The sequence below is a fragment of the Trachemys scripta genome, chromosome 4 (genome assembly GCF_013100865.1).
Source record: "Trachemys scripta elegans isolate TJP31775 chromosome 4, CAS_Tse_1.0, whole genome shotgun sequence".
NCBI classification, from domain to species: domain Eukaryota; kingdom Metazoa; phylum Chordata; order Testudines; family Emydidae; genus Trachemys; species Trachemys scripta.
The window spans coordinates 89,937,245-89,962,322 of NC_048301.1; the positions used below are offsets into that span (position 1 = coordinate 89,937,245).

The window sequence follows — 25,078 nt, forward strand, 5'->3', positions numbered from 1 at the left end:
CCCCAGCCAGGAGGTTTAGGGGTTATAGACTGTTTGTTTGGCCTGCTCTGCCCAGACAGCCAGAACCCCAGTTGCAACTGCTTGCCCCAGCCAGGAGGCTCAGGGGCTATAGACTAATTGTTTGCCCAGCCTTGCCCAGGGGCTGCAGGCTGACCATTGTTCCATCCTACCCAGAGGGCCAGAACTCCAACTGTTGTTGTCGGCCCCAGCCTGGAGACTCAGGGGGCTACTGACTGTTTGTTTTTTGCTTGGCCCTGCCAGGGGTCCGGAGCCCCCCATACTGCAATTACCTGATCTAAGCGGGAATCCCGACAACTAGGTGGGGTGTATCAACCTCACACTGGGCCAACCGGGCCCCCTGTCACAGGGCCATATTACCAGGATCTCATGGGGCAAGTTATAGCACACCAATTTGAGGATGGCTGTCAGGTTTTTGTGGTGGCTTCTGTTCAGTTTGGTATGAAGATAAGGACATTTTTGAGCCATTGTTACGTTAACCTGTGAATCCTAGCCTTAATCCAGTAGAAAAGAGGATGCCATCCTAATTTTCTATCTGGACTTTGACATCTTCTAGAGAACAGTCGTAAACTCAGTGCAAACCTGACATAAACTTTAAGTTTCCCATTATCTGATATTAAATCAAATCCCTATGAACATATACATAACACAATTCGCAGGTATCCCATATGAACAGACATCAGGGTTTCTCTGAGCTACTGGAGACCCACTAATGTAGACCATGTTTTTGAGCTTACAAAAAGCCTGAAATTGTTTAATTTAAATACTCCCCCTCATTTTACTTTTGAAATTTCCCACACTAAAATGCTTAATATGCTATATGACAGCTAACACATCTATCTCTGCCCCTAATGATTCAGAGGAGGACATTGCAATTCTCCCGTTGAAGACTGGACAAGATTCAAAGAGAATCTTTGCATTTCCTTTTTTCATTCTAAAATTCTTATGTGTTAAAGTTGAAATGTAGATACAGAAAATAGTAAAATACTTAATTTTTATATTACACAAAATAATATATACCGAATCTGCTGTGGATAATTCAAGAGACAAGGTGGATGAGGTAATATCTTAAATTGAACCAATTTCTGTTGGTTACAGAGACGTGCTTTTGAGCTCTCTAACCAACAGAAGTTGGTCCAATAAAAGATGTTACCTCACCCACCTTGTCTCTCTAATATCCTGAGACCAACACGGCTACAATTACACTATGGATCATTCCAGTTAGATATTGACATCATACTTATTTTTCTATACATCTAGAAATATCAAATTTCAATATATGTAGTATACAGACTCCCATTGATTTTGCTTAAAAAGGGGTTTGCCTAGTGAGATTTATAGTGGTTTAAGTCACTATATTGACTTCAACAGAAGCATTAACATGATCCCAGTAACTGTTCATTTTGGACCCAGTCCTTCAGTGTGCTGAGTGACTTCAACTCCCATTGCAGGACCGAACATTCATCATTATAACCTTTCAAGAACTTACACACAAGAAAGTGAATGGCAGCAACTCTGAATATTTGGTTTCAAATATACAGCTAATATTCTTCTAGACAATGGCTATTTTATTCAATACTTTGCAATATCAGAAAGGACATAGAAACCACTATAGAACTAGTTATCTAAAATTATTTGTCAGGATTTTCAATTATACAGCATTCTTTCATTACAGCTAAGTATTGTGAGTAGTATATACCTTTAGCATATTGTAAATATATTTTTTTAAAATATACTAATGGGATTTAGAACTGATTCCAGCAAATTATGGTTCAAATTTCAACTCAGTTTTTAAAAATGAGGAGTAATGCATACTGTTAACTATTTAGTATTTTGTATTAACAAAAACTTGTGCTCATGAAGTAGCCAATTCAGCAAAGCATTTAAGTGTGTGCTTAAATCCTAATGAAGACATTAGGACTTACTTATGTCTTTAAAACTATGCATGTGCTTAGGTGCTATATCAGCTCAGAGCCTAATATAAGAATCTAATTGATCATGGAAAATTCCAAGCCAAGTGAGTAGAACCTATTTTATAGCTCAGTGTAAACAATAAAACATTACAGAGTACAGTGATTGTGAGATGCCACCCAAAACTCTGGGTGTCAGACATTTACTTTTCTTTCAGCCTTGTATCTTGCCATTCTCCCTACTCAAGGTTTATAGTATCATCTGTCTTGTCATGTTTTTCTAAATATAATAATGTGCAACATATACTACCATAGCATTATCCCAAGATACACTATTGTTATGACATAATATGGTAGCTTTCTTGGTAAAGGACACAACTTTATTACAGGTTGTCTTAAAAGTAAACCACTAAAGGACCAGTCAATTTTACACAACAGTGTCTATTAATCCCAAACATGCCCCCAGATGCTTTTCTCTGATGACATTATTATCATGGCAGATTCCCATGTTAAGGGTGAGCTCTGCCTGCCCCAATTAAAGCTACCCAAATGACGGTTGTTCTGTCAATATGAGGCTATACTCACTGCCCACTTTGTGGGAACCTACACATATGAAAATGAATCTGTTTCCCAGCTCCCTGAGAAATATCATTTAGTGATGACAGCTCTGAACTACAATCATCCTGAAAGTACTTTCACCTTAAAGTACAAAACTGTGAAGAGGAAATATTTACCAACATAATAGAGTTTTTATTTCCTGCAGTCACACACAGCTATCCCTTTTGGTCAAGCCAATAGCTGACAAAACACAAACTCAGGTTGGGCTGGGTGGCTCACTAAATAGGCAGGATCCAAAACCTGCTGGTCACCAGCTGAACAGCTTATGAAGGAGAGTGACTAACCCCAGTATGTGCTAACTTAAATTACTGGGTCCATTCCTGAAGAAGAACTTCCACAGAAATTTACCTAAATAAGAACTCCAGGCCTGATATGTAGATAGGGTTTCTACAAAAAACTATTCTATGCATACTTCATTCATTTGTGTGGCTTCCCTTCTCCCCATTACATAAATAGATCTCAATAGGCTGTTTTACTGCTATACACGCATACTATAGCTTTCGCAATCACAAAATATATATTTATTAAATAAAATACCTTACACTTATACAGCATTTTTCTTCTGGAAAGATGCTCAACATGTTTTACAAACTATAACTAGGTGGAATGTTGCAGTTATTTAATAGCCTACAGCAATACTATATCACAGGTTGGGACCAAAAAAAGCAGAGGAAAAGAATATAGAGGATTTGATATGTTTGATATGTTTGATAAGGAAGGTGACCTAAACATTTTATCAACTAATATTGTTCCTGCTTAAACATTTTACTCCAGAATGTTATTGACTATAAAATAATATTGTTACAAATTAAAGATATTAGTATGTGTTTTACTTCTTACTACAAAAGCCCACAATTCAATAAGACATAAATCCCATGGGAATTAAGGAGATTCATAAAGTTCAGACCGCGCTGTCTTGATTACAAGGATACTTTTCTGAATCAAAGCCTGTGTTCTGTCAGAGCTGCTCTTTAGCCTCCAAATCATATCATTTTAGTAACAGTAAAGTTGTAAAAATACCCCAAAGCATGTAAATTGATAGTTAGTACGCTTTATTCTTAACTTTTCCCATTGTGCTTAGGTCATGTGGCATATATCATAACATGTCATAACATGCAATGTAACATAATACGTGGTAACACTGTAACATCACACAATAATTTAAGACCCTAGGAATATATACTTTAAGCTTTGTAGAATAAATAAATGATGTTATGCTAGCCTTAACTTTGTATTTCAAAATATTTTTGAAAGAGCCAGTGTAGCCTGTATTAGCTGATGTGGAGCTCTTACATTTTATCTTTTAAACACAATAGTATTAACAATTGTTAACTTTAAAGCTTGGCAGAACATTATTATTCATGGATTTTGCTAAAACTCTTCAGTGCTTTGATGAGCTGTATAATTACTAGGTTGTATTAGAACTAATATAGTACATTATTCCCAGAAATACTGGCTATAAAACACAGCACTTTCAGGAAGAAAAATCAAAGCATCAACCAATGGCAATTCATCTATGTGCAATACTTCCTGGAAAGGAAGAAGTTTAAAGGTATCTTCAGTAATCTGAACACCGCAGTATTTGGAGTTATTTGTATTATATGATTTTATTAACATTATTTTATTATGATTAATTAGTTGGGACAACTTCTATTACTAAGGTAATTTTTAAAAGTATATTATTGATCTGATGTTGCAAATCTTACTATAACTTCAAGGTTCACGTGCTATATGAAAAAAAATAGCTGCTAAAATTCAATATTGAATTTTTGTTGAAAAAAATACCATGAATGTCTACTAGACTGGTCTTCTGAATGGTAGGCCAATCATTTTTAATATTTTGCTCTAAAATAATTCAACATGGTTGCCCACAAAGAGGATAATCTATCAAATATAAATGTAAGAAAAATAAATATTTTTGTGTTAATTATAGAAGCTTGAAACTGCTATTATACTTTCCCTCTGTAATTTCAAATGACTAAGAAGGTTACTTTTTAGATATAGCTTTAACCAAAATATACTCTTAGGCTATGGAGCCAATGTGCTATGCCATGCTTCAGCTCAGCCTAAATTTCAGGTTTATAATGAAACATTTATTATGTAATCCTAAAAGTCTAGTGGCACAAACCATGTCACATAACGTCAATAAAAGTCATATTACTTTGCGTTCTATGAGGTTTATGCATAGAATTTAAAAGTAAATTCCCCAATTACTATCAAACTGGGTGTACACATCAATCTTTATGCACATAAATGTCACCCCTTTTCATTAATTTTGGTCAAAAATCCATGTTTGCTTACAAGCCAGAGGGCTTCTGAGATATTTCAATAATATCCAGGAAATCAATCTTACATGAAACTGAAGGAAAACATCTAATGTCATTGAACAATAAATATCAGTTTTGTCAGTGGCTTACCTTTGAGCTGAGGCCTTAGGATGTTTCTCTTCTAGTTTCCTCACCAGTGCGACTGTCAGCTGCATAGACTCCCTTAGGGGACCTGCAGGCATTAAATGGGCGTCCAAAGGTCCTGAAAGTTGTTTCTGATTGGAGTTGTTGACATTTTTTTGCAGAACCTAAAAAATGAAGTACAACCATGCAATTTATACATTGTTAATTAGAATAGTATGTGACTACTTTTTCAAATAAGTACTTTTTCTGTTGATCAACAGAAAATGTTGAAATCCAAATCGCTATGTCAAGATTTATCAAGAAACAGAAATCTAAGGAAGCAGTGATTTTTTAACTTCTTTCAGATATACAGAATGTGCAATTTCAACAATTTGTCACTCAGTGGAATAAAGGAGGCTCAAACTGTAAAAGGTTTGGAACAAAAAAAAGTTGCATTCATTAAAATCTTCCCTTAGTAAATGTATTTGTCTCGCATTTTTAAATTAACAAAAGCAAATAAGTTTATTTATTTAAACAGCTACAGATGGTAGAGGTTAACTTCTCTCTTTTCAAAATGTATTTTTGAAAAGACTGTCTCTGACCTGCCTCTGGCTTGGTACAGTGACCTCTTCTGCTGAGCTGCTCTCTATCTCCTGATGAGCTGTAGACCAGGCCCCATGGTGGATGTGGTGTTCCATCTGGGTCACCTCCTCTCTTACATTTAGCTCCTCTAGGTAGGTCAGGACAAACTCAGGGTAAGCCTGCAGGAAAGGACAAAGGCAGAAGAGTGACAAAGAGTAACATTAGGGTATATCAGCAGAATTACAACAAACTACACACCAGGAATTATGGGAAGAGTGGTTGATATAGGCAATGTCACAAAAGTTACTGCATATAAATAACTTTGTATTTCAGGAAGTTTTCCTAATTCAGATTTACATAATGACTTTTACAGATGTACTACAGTGAAAAATACACTATGCAAAGGCTAAGAAGTAACTTAAGAATATGAACTGACGGCTTTTAAGACTGAAACACCCACTTAAATGGAATAAAGTTTTTCTTTTTACTTTCTGATAAAACAAATATTGTATCCCTATTTTTAAGTAACTATATATAATTAAATATGAGCATCATATTTAGCTAGGCTCTGAAATATGAGATATTAGCAGAATGCCACTTTGCAAAAAGGCATGAACTCAAACATGTTTTACCATTTCAGATGGAAAAAAAGCTCTGAGCTGTGAAATGACTGCATTTTATTTTTTAACAAACTAAAAATAAAATTCAGTTGCCAACTATTGACCTTGCTAGCCTATCAAGTTAGCTAAAATGCTCCAGGTGAAATTATCATATCCTAGCAATAACATCCTATTTCCTAGCAGGAAGGGACATCTGCAAACTCAGCCACTTAACCAACAACAAAATCACCATATCTTCCATCAGGGTAACATGATCAGTCTCATTTCCTTATCCCAGGCTGTGAAGTGACTGCATTGTCACTACTCAGAAGCTACTTCAGCCTAAGTAGCTTTCAAAGGGTCATAGGTGGCCATGGTGAAAGAGCCTGGATTATGCCTAAATGAAAGTATTTTTTGCTTACAGTCATTATGGAGAATGTGGGGAAATTATGTATTTTTATGAAAAATATGCATGGCTCAGTTTATCACTTTTGTATTATGACCTATTAGAACTGATGGAATCAATTTATCCTCTGGGACAGGAGAATACGAGATGGATGTTGATCACAATACACAAGTCTTGGTTGGTATGAATGAACTAGCAAGCACTGTCAACATGAATGGCATTACCTTGGAAATTCAATGGAAGACCAACAACCAGACGTTAACTTTTAATGACTACCAGCCATTGGAGGCAGAACATGTGAAAGCAGTAGATGACAAATGTGTGGGAAAACTGTAAGAATGCTGATGCCCAGTGCAGTGGGAGAGATGGAATCCTGGATGCTTTTCGCCAAAGAGGCAGACAACACTGCCAGTACGGACGCGTTTATAAATTCTGCTTTTTATTCTAATATGAGGACCCTACACACTGAATGTCAATTGATTAATGAAAGATGGCTTGTTTTGAAAAGGCTGTCCTATGTCATTGCAAAAGATCTGCTGGTTGCATAGCTCTGAAGAGGGGTAAGTTCCCAACTGGAGGGTTATACTCTTTTGGTCCTGCTGAAGGAGCCATGGTGAAAAATAGCAGTGCTGAAGACAGTGATTCAGTCTCATGGTAGTAGAGCTGTGGAGCCCTTTGTAAAAAGTGGAAGCCTAGGGCCTAGCTTTGATGATGTAGTCTCCCAGAAACACTGTGTAAAGGTTAGAGGCATAGTATTTCCTGTGGGGCTTTGACAGCCACAAATGTAGTTTACAGCTTTATGATCACTTTTACTATTTTTTCATGGAAAAATATTCAAACACTAGTTAAGTATTATACTTCAAAACTGCAAATATGAAATATCAATTTTTTTAAAAAATACATGCTTTCTCATTAATATTTCTGTGGACATCGTCTGCTAAACACACACTAGAAGTTAGTGACTGCTGTTATTAGTATATTTCATAAGCACAAGGGCAAACATTCCACTGGGTAGCTCTTGAGTCCAGTCCATCTAATCTATCTATTTCATTTATAAAGCACCTATTGCTATTGTATTTTAGCACCCTTTCTAAACAATATTCTGTAGATTACCCACGGATATCAATGACATTTCTGAGCCCAAACGGAAAACAGAACATCAGGGCTGCCATGCAGATCTGAGAGAACTTTTTTGTTCCACATATTCTGAGATCACTTGATAATGTTAACATCACAATAGCTGTTGATAATATTATCAATTTTGGCTGATGCATCTAATGATAAAGTTCAATATTTTGTGCCTTAGTTGCAGTGTCTTTCTTTTCAGTTAGTTTACAGTCAACCTTTCTTCATCTGTGAGGATTTTTTTCTTCTGAACTCACTGTATTTTAAAGTAAACTTCTCAAACAGAAAAAGCAGTACAATAAGTGGCTTTCATTTTCTGAGGAACAGATTAGATGTTTTTCTGCCGTCAATAATATTGAGTCTCGCTAGTTGTGTATCTAGAATTTGATGCAGCACTCTCACTTGTTTATTCACAGTTTATCACTGTCTTTAACTCAGATCTGATACACTACACTAGATCTCCCATAAACATTTAAAAAATGCTTAAGTGACTTAGGTGACTTAAGTCCAATTGGCTCCCACGTGTATAAATCACTTTTAAAAATGGTACTTAGGCACTTTTGAAAAATGTACCCATAGTCTTTAATATGTTTCACTTTTAGGATTACATTTGCTGTAGGTGCACAATATTCATGATGATGCCAGTGGTAGGCATAAATGCACAATCCATAACAAAGTATGGCTATTAAAGAGCACAGTTAGCATTTATTGATTTCTAGAAGTAATTGAAATCTGATTTCTACCCTTGTTTATAATGAGATCAGACTTGACGTTATTTTTCAGGTAAAGCTTCTATTGATTTAAATGAGAGTGAAGAGCATAGAAATTGGCCCATTATGAGGAAGGGCAAAAATTACAGTTTTGAAGATAATATTTAGGGAACAAACCCAAAAAGTTAATTTATCCTAAATGCATAACACTAAGGTGTTGGAGAGGTTAACTTTTACTGTACTTACAGCAATGATATTGTCAAGAGACTGGAAAGAGATTATATCAGTGTCAGATTAGGAATAAGCACTTTATAGTACAGCATTTGATCATTTTATAGTATTGCCTATAAAAACTTACATAGTACAGAAGACAGTTATATTTAAGCAGTATAAATAATAGATTGTAAATTATTTACAAATATAATTAATCAGTGAATAGCAGATATCAATTCCAAAGAAAGTGTGTTCCCCTTTCAATATGAATGTGTCACATATCATTACATTGTATTATGTCATTTTACTGTGTCAGTTCTTGTTGGCTGACACATGCTGCAACTTAAAACATGACACTACAGATAAAGTGAATGTGCTGGGAAATATATAGAAAAATACACCATTTGGGGATTAGAACTACTAATTGTTAGCACCCAGTTCTCAGTGAGTCAAACGCAGGCCAGAATTGATCAGAAATGTTCTGTTGTCAGCAGTCAAGTAGTAGAAATTTTGGAAGTCAATATTATATAGAGAGTACACAAAGGGTTTTAAAAAGCCAGCACATGAAAAATCACTGTGCATAACAAAAAAGGACGAAGTGCTGTACTCAGCAGGTAAAGAAAGAGAGAACACTTCTACTGTCGCTCCATTCTGTCAGTCCATCAGTGCTATGTGAACAGTAGTATCTAATCATTCCGATGGAATGTCCATATGAGTGGGAGGAAAATAGAAGGCTGGTCCCAGGCAGACAATGCTAGTGACAGGCCTGCTATTGATTTCCTGCTGGACTGAGTATTCTATTATTTTCTGTAAGTTAGCAGATTTTAACACTGTACATGTTCCCAACATTTCAGTTCACATTTTCAGAAAATTCACTGTACATTCAAGAGCCACTGAAACTTTTTAGGTCCTGGTAAGTACAATTCAATTAATCTTTGCCAAAGGCACTGGACATCACCCCACCTAAGCCACTAGTGGTATACAGCCGATTATTTGAGTTGGAAGGGCAAGGAGGGGAGAAGAGAGTGAATGTTAACCAAATGCTACTGTCCATGGATCCCTAATGCCCACATATATGAACTGACCTAAAATATGCCAGAATTCATTCATTCAAGCTGCAGCATGAGGACACTCATCTTCACCCATACAAAATAAAAAGAGTCTCTTTGTCAACACTATGCACTAAAGGCCGTTGCACTCATGTTGCCCACATTAACACTGTCATTCAGAGACTTGATGTGACTGCAGTCACTGAAAAGGAACTTCTTGACAGCAAATATACTCAGAGAAATATATTCCTATTCCCCCAGTAATGTATTTGAAGAGTGGTGTTTCCTTTACCTGTTAGAGAGTAGGCACAACAACCAGCAGTCCATTGTATTTACCAAAAGGGCAATCACGAGGGTAAGTTGGTTGGTATTTTTAATATCATCTTCAGTTTAGTCCTGAAGCAGTAGGTTTTAGTTTGTTGGTTGATTTTATTTTTTAAGAAGTGGACTTTGTCCGGCAATACTGGAAGAAGGACAGGAGACACCTGATATGGTTTTAATCAGGTCAGAACTTTATTATTAGATGTCTGGGACTACCCAGCAGATAAAAGTGGATAGTGCAGGTAACTCCATGATCATTCATTAACTACCAGGGTCCTTCTGCCAGACTCCTCTTTTTCCACCCAGGGTCCCCAGCCAACCCATTGCTGGCCTTCACCCAAGGCCTTCCACAGCTCAATGGCACATCTGCAAATTCAGAAACAAAAGTCAGACCTTCCCTGCTTGGCCACCTCTTGCCCTCCCCAGGGAGAGGCTTGGAATGCAGGCAGGAAAGGGGTCTCTCAGAGGAGACACTGATTGGTGCAGGGAGGCTGAGGCAGGGCGATTCCCTTACCATTCCCCCATCAAATAAGGCTTATGGTGAAAGGAAGGTTAGCTACCTGCTGTGCCAGTCATAGGAGCTCCGAATATCCCCTTCCCGTTCCACTCTTTTAACAAATACTTCTTTTACGGTGTTTTAAGACCTTTACCAAGCCATTTATCCAGTCGTTGCAGCCCTTCCCTATGGAGTCCCTGCACTGGGCAGCCGCCTCACACTTATATAATGAGTTGTGACATCATAGCCTAACTCCCTTCCCTACGCACCATAACAAAGCCCTCCCTGAACCCGTTGTGGGGAAAGCAAAAATAAAAACCTTGGCCAATCTGGTGGCGAGGGAAAAATTCCTTCCCAGCCCCCTAGAAAGAAGCAGCTAGCACAACACCCACAGCAGGTCCTGGCATTTTGCTGCCTCAAGGAGAGGTAGGGTGGGTGCTGCTTTCCCTGGTCCTGGAAAAAGGGGCTTTTCCTGCTGGGCTTGCCCCGTTTGAACTCCCCAGCCCTTCTGGTCCCTGGGGAGGAGATTCAGCATCAGCGTCGCTACACTGACCCACACTCTCTTTTGCAGCCGCTTCTGAGCCTCATTTCCCCTCCTGGCTGTAAAGCGCTATTCCCTCTTCCCTGGCAAGCTGAACAATGACCTGACTCCTATCCCCACTGTTTAAAGGTGCTATGTGGTCACTGACTCAGAGTTTTACTGAAACAATTGCCTCACAATCACTTAACTTGAGAACTGTCCTTTAAATAGTCCCCACAATACACAAATACCATAAATAGGCATTCCCTTCTTTCCCAATCAAAATGTGGAAAGGCCTTTCTACATCTCTTTTTAATGAAAGAATATCTCATTGTTTGCTAAAGCTGTCTCTATGTTTTGTTCCATGTACAAAATCACTACATTTAAGGCTCTTTGAATGTTTACATTAAAAACTCTGTTAGCCAGTGGCATAGCAATACCTTGGCTTAAGGAGCTCAAGTTCCAGCCCCATATGTGTTTAAGCCTCTCTTAATAAATGAATATAAAAGCAATGAAACATGCATCTCATTTCAGATGGCAGTAGCACCTTATATTGTTTTTAGCTTTAGCCTTCCTTCCAAATACTGATTTCTGGCCAAGTGAATTCTCTTATATCAATTAAATTAAGAATAACGTTGCATTTTTATTTATATAAAACTAGTTATAAATCAAAATAGATATGTGTAAAATAATGATGAAGGAAAGCATTAAAAATTAAAGAACAAAAGCAAATTTAAAAGAGACACCAATAACTGAAAACATATTTTTATAGAATGTTCTAATATTAACATGGAGACAATTTAAAACAAAAACATTGAAATTATTAATGCAGGACGGTGCTTTCCTCACCACATGCACATAACTTTCCTACATTGATAGGTTTCATGTGAAAGTATGAAAAGGAGGGTAAATTAGTTTAAAAAAAACCTCATCTTCCTTCAAACATACTTACGAAGCACGCACCTTACAATAGATAGAACCATCATTTCCAAAACCCCAGTGTTGATAGATGCTGCTTTTGTCTCTGTAATGGAAAGGTATAATCAAAGAGTTAAACCTGTTTAGTTCTTACTAAATAATAAAAAAACAAATGAACACAGCAAATGGCATTTACACTTTTAGTTTCCAGAGTGAGATTTCCCAAATAAAAGATGCCTGTTTCACTTTTGCCTGATGAGTCATGATACATGTTTTAAAAAACCAAAAAGCTATTCTGAAAACAAGAAATTAAACACAATGCCAGTGACATTGAAAACCTATTTCCTTTTCTGTTTTCTTATTGTGTTTTAGATAATCCATCAGCATTTCTTTTGACCATACCAATAAGGAATCAGATTTTTAAAAATGCTTAAATAGGGTTAAAGTTGTGATACTAACTGAGAAATCCCCCAAACGCCCAAATTCTAACTGACACCTGGATTTTAACTCATGATGCCTTATTTCTGGGGGAAAGGACTTCACAATAGCACAGCTAAAGAAGGAGGATGGACCTTAAGGTTTAGTTTCCTAGACTTCATATCTTTTTCAATCTTAACATCATCTTATGATTTTTTCATCATTAGCATTTCAATATTAAACAATATAAACACTTCAAAACAAGAAGTTCCTTAAATCAGTGCAATTTTATCAGATCTTTAAATAGAGGTCGCTCCTGCCCTTTAGTTTCAGGGTGTTTACAAAAATACATTTCTGAGGTAGTGTCCTATATAAGAAAAAAAAGACATCTTAGCATTCCAATACATGGACATTTGCTTAAGGATATATCAGCAGGCAAAAGATCATATGTGTCTGACTTGTGTAACATTTACTTTAAATGTAAATAAATCAAAACTAGGTTCAGTGCACAATCTTATTCATATGGGACATGTCTTGGGAATGACCTAGTGTAGGTAGAGGAGTTTTTTCCCCTAAGTGTCAGCAAGTGACAGATCTCAATGACACCCTGTGCTATTTTTCTGCAGGGAGTGCACCCAGAGTAGAAACATACTCAAAGTTACTAGGAATCTTGACATCTGTAACACTCCTGGGGCATCACATCAGCCCCCTTTAGGTTATTTCAATTTGATCTACATATCCATGAATATAAAAATCAATGTGCCCAATGGTCTAGTAAAACATTCACCCTATCCTATGCAATTGTTCCTTTGCTGGGAAGTATAGGCATAAAAGGCATAGTGACCCTGAGAACTATGCCATTGGGAATATACAATATTAATAAAAGCTCTCCCATGCTGAGCAGGTTAACAGATATAATCTACTAAAAAACTTTCCCTTGATCTTTCTTTCTAGGGTTAGGCTTGCTAGAACAATATTGGAAATGTTTACTTCTAAATAAATGTGAATGTTACCCAGTGTACCTAAGTGAGATTCCATATTTCGTAATATTTAATTTTCAGAATTGAGGCCCGCTTGCTAAATCATGTGTAGTCCTTATGCAAACAAATAGACTTCAATGGGAATACTCATATAAATCAGGACTACTTCTTGAGTAAGAATTTTTAGAACTGTACCATGTTACTGAGGTGGTTCCTTTGTCATTTGTATATACCTGTTGATGTTTTCCAGTGTGGAAAGTCTATGGGTACTATGTGTTCTTTAAGCCATGCCTAAGCATGTAATTAGTAATGCTAATATACAGCTTGTAAAACATCTGGTATGTAAAATGAAGAACACACACAAAAATTGGAGGTCAAAAGAGGATAAAGCAAACAAGCTTTTGTTGTGAATGCCCAACACCAAAACACAGTTGTGTACACTACTGTGTATATTATGGAGTTCTTGAATGAGAATTTGAATCTATACCTGACAAAACTGTTCTTGTGGTTTCCACTATGGATTATCTAGTAGTAAGGACACTGGAATGGCACATGCATTTAGTATCTTAGAAAGGAGTTCATTTTCAAGCAAAAAAATTGCAAACAAGTCCCAGAGAGAGTTTGTAATTAACAGCAAAAAAATAAAAATAAAAATCCTGTTGCAAGTAGTTTTGCCTTTTGCTTATACTTCTCTAAGTGAACCCAACCTACATATTCAGTCTAAAATGAATGTTTTTCCATTATTGTATGTTTCTGACATCTGTCTGCAGAGCTGTTCAGCATATCTGGAGTTGCATGTAGTGGTCAGAGGATTATAGATAGTGAGACCTCTGGGATGATGTTTTGTTTCTTGCATTTGCTAAGGAACTAGATGTCACTGTTAAGTTTTGCTTCCTTTTTCTTCATGTTGTGGAGTTTCCATTTCAGATAGCAAAATTCAATATCTTCCATTGTTGTATGTTTTTCCATTGATATCAATGAACTTTGAATCAGGTTTATAGTTATAAGGGACAAAGTTAAAAAGCATGTACATTATGTGATCCTAAAGAAAAGAGAGTCTCATGGTGATGGCCAAGATAAGAAAGAGTTACTGTTAGCATGTAACACAAGTAACTTTACTTTTTTGTGTTTGGTGGGGAAGGAGAAGGGGAGAAGGACGATATTCCAGTGCTCAACTAACAGAACTCAGCTGCTGTAAATTGTCATAGCTCCACTGACTGCAGGATCTGCCCCAATAATCTTGCAGGATTAGCAGAAATCAGAATGCATTCAGACTGGGAAAAGCAAACACTATATTGTAGGGTCAACTCCATTTTTAGCTTATATATTTCAAAGAGGCTACATTCTTAAACTGTCCAAACCTTTATGTAAAAAGAACAGGAGTACAGACTAACACGGCTGCTACTCTGAAACAAACCTTTATGATTATTTAAAATCTTTAAAAGACAGAGAGAGATGACTAATAATTAGATGACTGGTTATATAATTGAAATTCTGATTCCAGTAGGAATTTGAAGATGAAAGGTCAGCTATAATAATACATTGATTAACATATATGATTCAGGAACACTGAAATAAAACAGTATAGCAGCATTTCTCAATAACATTCAAATTACCCATATAATTCTATATATGGCACAAGCAACATATCATCAGTACCTTTTCTGTACTGTTAACTTGTATCCTTCCAGAGATATGCCATCATCTGTCTCAACTCTAATTGGATGACCAATAGCTAGACAGCTCTGTACCAAAGCTCGACTCAGAATCATTCCAGCCTTCCAATGAATGGAGAAAAAAGGGTTTGAATAAGTTAAAAGAACCAGAAAATTCAACAATGTGTCACAAATAGAGAGGTCATTATGCCTGGATAACCCAGGATATTAACAGTTGCAGAAAGTGAAACACTACCCACAACTTAGCAGTCAATGAGCCCTGCTCAGAACCAGTGATCTTCTGTACAACAAGGGTGGCATTTTACAGTTCAGTGCAAAATAGAACAGACCCTTGATATCTTCATTTGTCCTTTTTCTGTGCATATTTCACAGTGCAACGATTTAGGGTCCATAACGTGTCACTTGCTATCCTTATAACTACAGAGTTTACTTGAAATATGTATGCACAGAAAAAAAGTTCAGTGAACTGCAAAGATTGCAACAAATCTATAGTCTTTGAGTCAATTTAAAGTTTTACTCCATGTCTGAAACAGTGCTGGTTAAACATCTTTAAAGCATAGTTTGAACTGTTTTTTGTTGTTGTTGTTGTTCTAATGGCCACACTTACTCCCAAAGCAGATGACTGAAGGCTTTGTTAGAAGTGAAACATTTAACAATATTTTATGACATTTCTTTAATTTGCATTTAAAATTATAACAGGTATTTTAACAAGATTTTCCCAAACATTTTGTTTGCAATATTTTAATATATTATCAATTGTGGCAAGAGAAAAATAGGACAAAGGAGATAGAATAGAAAATAGGAAAAGATTTATTGGATGAAGTAGCTTAGCACCCTGCCAGAGCAGGATTGACCCCCAAAGAATATTTGCTAACACTTTGTCCAGTGTTCCTTAAAAAGCCCCAAATAATGATGGGGGGGGCATGTCTCACGACTTTTTTTGGGAGCCTATTCCACAGCCTCATAGATCTCACAGTCAAGAGTTTGTCCTGACAGTTATTGATTTTCATTCAATTATTTCTAGTTATATGCTCTTTTACAATCATAAATAATTCCTCTCCATTATTGGTACACACCTATCACTATGAAAATGTTAGTTTTAAAGGACAGTTTAAAATGTAAATCATCACCTGATATAATTTTTATCAGTCTTGGAAAACTGTCATGAAAATGTATCTAGTTGACTGCAAAATCTACTCACCCACCCTTTACCAGGCTTCATAGATTCATAGACTCTAGGACTGGAAGGGACCTCGAGAGGTCATCGAGTCCAGTCCCCTGCCCTCATGGCAGGACCAAATACTGTCTAGACCATCCCTGATAGACATTTATCTAACCTACTCTTAAATATCTCCAGAGATGGAGATTCCACAACCTCCCTAGGCAGTTTATTCCAACGTTTAACCACCCTGACAGTTAGGAACTTTTTCCTAATGTCCAACCTAAACCGCCCTTGCTGCAGTTTAAGCCCATTGCTGCTTGTTCTACCCTTAGAGGCTAAGATGAACAAGTTTTCTCTCACCTCCTTCTGACACCCTTTTAGATACCTGAAAACTGCTATCATGTCCCCTCTCAGTCTTCTTTTTTCCAAACTAAACAAACCCAATTCTTTCAGCCTTCCTTCATAGGTCATGTTCTCTAGACTTTTAATCATTCTTGTTGCTCTTCTCTGGACCCTCTCCAATTTCTCCACATCTTTCTTGAAACGTGGTGCCCAGAACTGGACACAATACTCCAGTTGAGGCCTAACCAGTGCAGAGTAGAGTGGAAGAATGACTTCTCATATCTTGCTCACAACACCCCTGTTAATGTATCCCAGAATCACGTTTGCTTTTTTTGCAACAGTATCACACTGTTGACTCATATTTAGCTTGTGGTCCACTATAACCCCTATATCCCTTTCTGCCATACTCCTTCCTAGACAGTCTCTTCCCATTCTGTAGTGTGAAACTGATTGTTCCTTCCTAAGTGGAGCACTTTGCATTTGTCTTTATTAAACTTCATCCTGTTACCTCAGACCGTTTCCCCAATTTGTCCAGATCATTTTGAATTTTGACCCTATCCTCCCTCCCAGTTTGGTATCATCTGCAAATTTAATAAGCGTACTTTCTATGCCAGGATGATGTTGGTGATGATGACGGGGTGGTGGGGGTGGGAGTTATGCACCCCAGATTAGCGGGCAAGTAGAATTTTGAAAAGCTGACTTTTTTATCTCTAGGGTACATAAATATTAAAAAATACGTATAATTTACCTTAAATATTTCAGTGACTCCTGGGATGCTACAGGCTAAGAGAATACTTAAAGCTAGTAGTTGCCATACCAGTACCATGCTACCTGAGATACTGCAGTATTTCCCTGTATACAGGACATAACATAACTGCAGGATAATAGATTCTACAGGTTAATAACTATTGATAAATATTTACTTTTCAATGGCACTTGCTGTACAAAGAAGGTTTTTTTTAAACAAACTAAATGTTTTAGTGATTTGTCTAATCCATAATAGTCATAGGTAGATGCACAATAATTAACCTTTACACCTACATAATAAAATGTCAGAACAAGAAGTTACTGTGGATGGTTCAGCTAAAGTGAGCACAGAAGTAAATGTTCATCCAAAACTTCAACTGAAGCGTGTTGTGAGGTTTGATAATGTTTGGGTAACTTAGTTTATTTGGAATTTCAAAGGCCACTGCATTTTGTGGTGCCATCTAGGGCAACAAGCTGAAATGGCAGTACTTCTGAAAAGCCAGGAAACACTAGACATCTCATAAGAAATGCTGTTTCTTGAGATTTCCAGACAGAAGGAATTTGGGTCAGATTCAAAAAAGGATTCAAACTTTTCCATGCATATCTTCATGAAACCTCTGAACCTTTGGGGTTCAAGTATCTTTGGGAGCTACATGCTGCTATAGATTTTGCTTTTTATAGCTCAATAAAACAGTTATGAGAGAAGGAGACTACCAAAAAGGTTTAGTCAACATTATGGATCCAAGACTTGCAGGAGGGCAAAGAAAGCATTTAGATCACACAAACGCCCCCAAATTAGTACTCTTATAATGCAAAAGCAACCAGACACTGACATCAAATATTATAAAGCAGATCAGATAGTTGAATAATGGGCTGAGGCACTTTATTGCATGTCACATATCTAGGTATAATATATCTGATATAATAAATGTAAGATATTGCATTGATGAGGGAAACCTTTTATTTAAAAAAATGCTCATAAAGTAACAGAGTCTATTAAAATGTGTTCATTTTATCCTGCCCAATGAAAAAAAATCAGAGGACTTCAGCACTTGTTTCTTTCATACCACATCAATAAAAAAGAAAGGAAAAAAATCAGCTAAGATCATTTCAAAAGCTGTCAATTAATTATCTGAATTGTTTATTAAAGAGCAATCTCTCTTGCTTCTATATGTCTCAAACTTGCTTTGGATCATTGTTCCATAGTCCATTGGGGAAAGTGTGAATAATAATTACATATTTGGACTTTTATCTTGCCATGAGTTCTGTATGTGCAGAGACGTGCCCCCCACATGAAGCCCTATTGACTTCAATGGGACCCCAAGTGCGCAGAGGGATGTGTCATTATAGAGCTTATTGCAGAAGTGGGGCCTTGGATGTTTAATGTTAAATGGATGAACCAGGAAATTTTACGACTTTAAGTGAAACAATAAAAAATAAAACCTGCATCACTTCTCACAAGCCATATTTATTAGTTAAATACTATCGCTCATTTATCTATATCTAGATCTATCTCAGGGGTGACCAAACCATGGCTCGTGAGCCGCAAGCTCCTCTTTTACAGTTAAAGTGCAGCTTGCGGAGTGCCCCTTCTCTGCCTACCAGACTGGGGCGGGGGGGAGGGCAGATCGGGGCTTCTGCACTGCAGCTGGGTGGTGGGGCTAAGGGCTTCTTCTGCCCAGCAGGGTCGGGTTCTCAGGGTTTCAATCCTATGGGGCACATCTGCCAAGGCTCAGGGCTTCAGCAGACGTGGGCTAAAGCCCCAAGACCCCTCCCTCCCCCCACAGGGCTGAAGCCCTGAGCCCCAGCAGATGCCTCCCATGGGGCTGAAGCCCTGAGCCCTGGCAGGTGCTTCCCATGGGTCTGAAGTCCCGAGACACCCTGTCCCACAGGGCTGAAGCCCTGAGCCTCAGCAGGCATGTCCTAGCTCTCGAACTTCTGAAGATTGTCGTATGCGGCTTGGAGGGTCAGTAAGTTTGGCCACCCCTGATATATATACATATGCACATCTCATATAAAACTGTAAACTGTTATAGAATGAGATATTTGCTTTGAACTTCATTCTATATCTCCTCTCAGAAACAGACACCCAAAGAATCCTGTTTATATGCTGCTATTCCAGGCTGAAACAGTAAAATGGATGTGCCCCCTCCCCTGAGTGATGTGCCACTTACACTACAGCTATGCCTTTTAGGAAAATAAGTACAGTACAAGTAGTGTACAATTGCCCACAGTGTTAGCAATATGCTTCTGCTTGACAAGTGTGCAATGGCTGTCTTGTTGCAGATCATTTGACTTGAACTCGATAGGGCTGGTTTGGCATTCTGTGACTGGTTACATTCATCATTTGTTACATACATACAACAAAATGATCTGATGGAAGCAATTAGTATTCAGAATAAGGTTGCCAACCCTCCAGAATTGTCCTGGAGCCCTCCAGTAATTAAAGATCGATCTTTCATTGAAGATTATATCCTGAGATGAAATCTCCAGGAATTCGTCCAACCAAAATTGGCAACCATAATTCAGAACTACAGTAGGCCCTCTGGTATGTGAATGGGGCCTGTGCAAGGCTGCAATAATTTCTGGTATGTAATATGGTACAAATCAAGCACATCACAAAATTGATAATATTAGCCAATAATTTTTTTTAAAAGAAATCTGTAATTTTTGGGACAACTGCAGCTGCGTGACTCTTAATATGACAAATACAGACAATTTACTGCATTTATAAACTCCTTAAAGTTTGGAAATAGTGTATTGGCTGAAATACAGTTGAGCAATGGAAGCTCTCAGCTCTCCTATAGTTCAACTTTGCAAAGATTAGCAAAGTAGTTTGGCCCCATATTAGTGCTGTGTTTTTCAGCAAGGAAGAGGGAACACACATTCAAAAGTGAGAAAACAGTGGGGTCCAGTTTTCCATGATTTAGTTCCTGTTCTTGTGTAGGGCTCAACAAACCCCTAAAGCTGCCCATCAACCAAGTATAGCCAAAGCACAGTTCACTCTGGGCATGCCTCTTCTTGTCCTTAGCATGCTCCCTCTGCTGGTAGCTGAGAGAACAGAGGTATAATTGATTTTTCAGTCTGGTGGCAGTTTTGAAAAAAATAAAAAAAATAAAAAAATGATTCACTTCAAACCAAATGTGAAATGTTTTGGAATTTTTGGTGAACCGAAAAAGTCAGTTGTGGGTCTGTTTCAGAGCCGGGATTCTAATCTGGGTCTCCCATATCCCAGCTCAGTGTCCTAACCACCTGGTTCAAGGTTATAGGGGGAGTGGGGCGCAGCAGCAGCACTAACAGCCCCTTCTTCTCTTCACCAGCTACAGTGCTATTTACACCTGGTAGAGGGCTATGTGGGAATGTACCAGGGCCACCCGGGGGGGGGGGGGGGGGTGGAAGTGGGACAATTTGCCCCAGGCCCTGGGCCCCATAGGGGCCCCCACAAGAATATAGTATTCTATAGTATTGCAACTTTTTTTATGGAAGGGGCCCCCGAAATTGCTTTGCCCCAGTCCCCCTGAATCCTCTGGGTGGCCCTGGAATGTACACTACATGCCACTAAAAGAAGCATGCAGTGTAGACATACCTTAAAGGAGCCAGTGAGGCACAGCTTAGGTGAGTAGAGCACATGCTTGAAAGGTGTGATTATATATGTGAGTACATACCCTACACACTCTCTACTCCTCCAAGCCATGCCTCGCTGTCTACACTGCTATTTTAGCTATGTAGTATCCTGCTGCTGGGGCCTTTCCCCTCTGCAGGGAAAGACACCTCCCCCCACCCCCACCAGCAGGAAAGGCTCTGGAAGGGAGGAGGCAGTGGGGAAAGGCTCTGCCAGCCTCCTGCTGCTGAATCCCTTCCCCACCACAAGGAAAGACTCAAGCAGTGGAGAAAGGCAAGGGGGAGGATCAGCCTTTCCTCCCTGTCTTTCCCTACCAAAGCCTTTCCTTGCTACAGTGAAAGGCTCCAGCAGTGGGCAGTTGCTGAAGCTCTTCTCCACTGTCTCCTCTCTGCCAGAGCCTTTCTTTAACACACATAGCTACACACTGCAGTGTGGACGCCGCAGGCTTTTCACTGCGTTATGTACCTTCACATTATGCTGCTGCCAATAGTGTCTAGTGTAGAAGTAGCCTAAAAATTAATGTAAGTTTTGTGACTAAATCTGCCATGCAATGAGAAAAAAATAGAGTCCAATATGTTGAACATGTTGTATACGCTGATTTTTTAATACTTTTATGTGAACTATGGGAAGTTCACAGTGTTGTTTTCTAATTTTACTTACTAACTTCCAGTAGAACCTCAGAGTTATGAACATCTTGGGAATGGAGGTTGTGCGTTACTCTGAAATATTCGTACCTGAACAAAATGTTATGGTTGTTCTTTCAAAAGTTTACAACTGAACATTGACATAATACAGCTTTGAAATTTTACTATGCAGAAGAAAGATGCTGTTTTCCCTTTTTCCTTTTTTTAGTAGTTTACATTCAACACAGTGCTGTACTGTGTGTGCTTTTTTTTTTTTTTTTGCTCTGCTGCTGCCTGACTATGTACTTCCAAATGAGGAATGTGGTTGCCTGGTCAGTTCAGAACTCTGGTGTTCGTAACTCTGAGATTCTACTGTAGTTGGTTTTTTGTACTATAACATGGATTATTCAAATACATTGGTAATAATTCACTTCCTGAGAAGCAACAAGATAGGAATTAAGTTTAAAAATGTTGTCTTCGTTAGCTAGGACATATACCAGACTAACTTAATAGCAACTGGTAATAGCTTGTCCAATTCCCATCACCAATGAACAGTACAAGAAAGTTTATAATATTTAAGATTACTTTCTTTTCCAAGGTGTTACATAATGTAACAAATATAGGTTGCTTGATATTAATCCATAGCTGAAAGCATAAAGTAAAACACAGAATATAATGGCTAATGTCAGTATGTCTCCTTTCTACAAAACACAGCAACTTCACATAACAAATTAGGGCAAAATTTTGCACCGGTCTATCTCCCCACTCCACCGCTTTCTTTTTATCCTTACTTTCAGCCTATCCTTTGTCTTCTCCATCAAATGGTGGCCACAAGAAAGATATCGTTATTTGCAAAGGTTTCAGCAGAAAGGTAGCCCCTGCATTTTTATCTAAATACTATCAGCTTGTGTTCAGTCTGCTCTCCTCTGGAACAGTGTTTTACAGCTGGGCTCTGACCAATAAGCATGCTCTGTTGTTGGCACCTGGAAGTCTTATTCTGTACTTCACCAGCTGCATCTTAACTGCTGAGCACAGCTGTTTTGGTAGGGTGTGGAAGAACAAGTGGTCTTTGGGAAAAAAAAAAACAGCACTTTATACATTAAGTGCTCTCTAGATTAGTATCAGGATTTTAATTCAGTCCACTAGCAAAAAAGGAACAGCAGAAAACATTAATATCTTTATCTTTTTTTATTAATACCTGTATATTTTTTTAAAGTGGGTTGCCTGTATGTTGCATGAGTTATAGCTCCTATAAGGAACTGACCTTTGACTCCATGTAAAATTAATTCCATAGTCTAACCTGGGGGTGATGAAACTATCTAGGTAGCCAAAACTCCAGTGGCTGCTTCCACTCCACCTTCCCTGTTGTAAGGTATAAGGAGACCCTGCACAGCCAGACTCCATGTCACATGGAGGATATGTGCCCCTGTGCAGATTCCCAGCTTCCTATTCTTCCCTGAACCCCCAATGCAGCAGAACCCCAACTAGGCTTGGGGAGGGGTGAGGACAAGATTCACCCCAAGGGGAGAATTCATATTTTAAATTTAAAAAAATCTAACTTTAATATCATAGAGTCTGATCAAAGTTATCAAGAAAAAGCTGGCATACTGACGTTATTATTAACCCACAAAATAGAGACCTCTGAAGTAGCCCAAAACACTGCAGACTGCAAAGCCTAATTATGATGCCTCTTATAATTATTCTTCCCTTTTATGCCAGTGAATTTCATTTATTGCCACTAAAATTGATATCCTATCTGATCAATACAATACCTTTGTGATTAACCACATGTTAGCCAGAGGCCATAGTGTTGATGGGACTTTTAGATCCCGATAGTCCATTCTTCTGGGAAGTGCCTTCTTCATTTTATCCATGGCAACAGAGACATGAAAAACTATCTGTGGATCGGCCTAAACATATTAAAAAAACAAAAGCATTACTGTAATTGGTATTTTAAATTAATACCACTAGCAAAGTTCAGCAAATACTACAAAGTGCCTGCTAATGTACTATACAACCTTAGTATTCTACTGTAGACATGGTATTTTGTACTTTACAGGTTCCGAGTAAGATGATTTGGCCAACAGATATATGTATACATGAAGAAATATTTGTGAATTATGTTAATCCCAATAAATAAATTGGATTACAACATATTATGGTTTCATCATTTTAAGGGCTGAGTGCGTCTTGGCCTTGAGTCCCAAACAAGACACCACGCATTGTTGCATTTCCCTAAGTGCAGACCTTCAGCCTAGTCTCCCCTTGCTCTGAGAGGGAACTAACCTGCACTGGGTCTAAATGCAGTGCAACATACGTCTTCCAGCACAGCTACAGTGACAGACAGAAAAAGGTCCTACAGTATTGATTATGTGACCTGTATATTAAAACCTCACATTAGAAGAACAGTTACAGTGAAACAGATTCATTATTTTAGCTATGCTATATATTGAATCAAGTAATGTACTTAATATTGTACTAATCAATTACAACTAATTTTAAGGTAATTAAAATAAAAACTAAGATTACTTAAAAATCTTGTATATAGAAAGTTAATCATTATAACTTTGAAGTTACATGTTCCTACTCTAGTAGTGAGAATTGCTCCTGCCAATCAGCTAATAATTTGCTAAGCATTTGAATATGGAGATAATAATCTGAAACTGGCTCTCACTTTATTAATGGAGTTTTATCCCATCACGGCACAAAGACTTACACACACAAGTCCCATTAGTTACAGATATAAGACCATTCTGCAAAAAAATTTGAATGTCCTATGACTTCTCTTCAATAGGCTTGGGATATACTAGCTAACAAAAACACTACTTGATGTTTTCACTAGAAATTATCAGTGAATGATCGAAGTATAAATCTGTATATGAGAAAAACAAGGGCCAGATCCTTGGCCCCATTAAGTCTTTTCTCACCATCCTGAAGAGACGTGTAACATACAGGTCATAATATATTCAATTCCCCACCACCTTCAGAACCTGAGTATGACCAGCTGCAAATGAGGCAGAGAAAATTGTATTGCTCCTCCTGAAAATTGACTCTATTACCACACAGACAGACAGTTCAGTCCAGATCTCCACAATCTTATCTGCAAAATGATTTGAAAAAGCTTCACAGTGTTAGACTGTGCTATGAAAGGCAAATAGTCTCAGTATAGTAGACTGTTTCCAACTCAAAACAGTTCTGTTGCTCAGAATTTTGAGGATCCTGTGGAAACATAGAAACCCTCTGGACATACTATATGCATTATAAATATTCAATAATAACTAATAATACAGTAGGACCCTGAAACCTCAGTTTGGATCAGAGCCCTATTGTGCTATACAAACACAAGGCCCTCACCCTGAATTCCTCCCACTTTAGCAGTTGTAGGTCACTTTGATTTCCAAGGATGAATGCAAGGAAGCAGGTGTTTAGGAGTCACTGTATAAATAGTTAAGGATAACAGATCGTTATAATGTCTCCCATAGATCAGCAGAGTAGTCTGTCACAAGAGAGTATTCTTCCTCAGAGCCTTTGAATCTTTACGGGTTCCATTAGTCTTTGATGAAAGAAAACAGGCCCTTCACCCTGACAGGAAAGGAGCATGATAGCATCAAAATAGGTTTTCATTCTGATTAAC

The 25,078-nt window shown here is 37.9% G+C and overlaps 1 protein-coding gene across 1 annotated transcript in view; it reads right to left on the bottom strand.

The window, feature by feature from the left end:
- The window catches only part of DCDC1 (doublecortin domain containing 1), a 420,863-nt gene that overhangs the window by 174,845 nt on the left and 220,940 nt on the right, over positions 1-25,078 (bottom strand). Inside the window, exons 15-19 of the mRNA XM_034769879.1 lie at positions 23,217-23,354; positions 14,932-15,050; positions 11,921-11,981; positions 5,539-5,697; positions 4,964-5,121 (exon numbers count right to left, since the gene is read on the bottom strand). Coding sequence (XP_034625770.1) covers positions 4,964-5,121; positions 5,539-5,697; positions 11,921-11,981; positions 14,932-15,050; positions 23,217-23,354 — 635 coding nt within the window. The remainder of the gene's footprint in view (positions 1-4,963; positions 5,122-5,538; positions 5,698-11,920; positions 11,982-14,931; positions 15,051-23,216; positions 23,355-25,078) is intronic.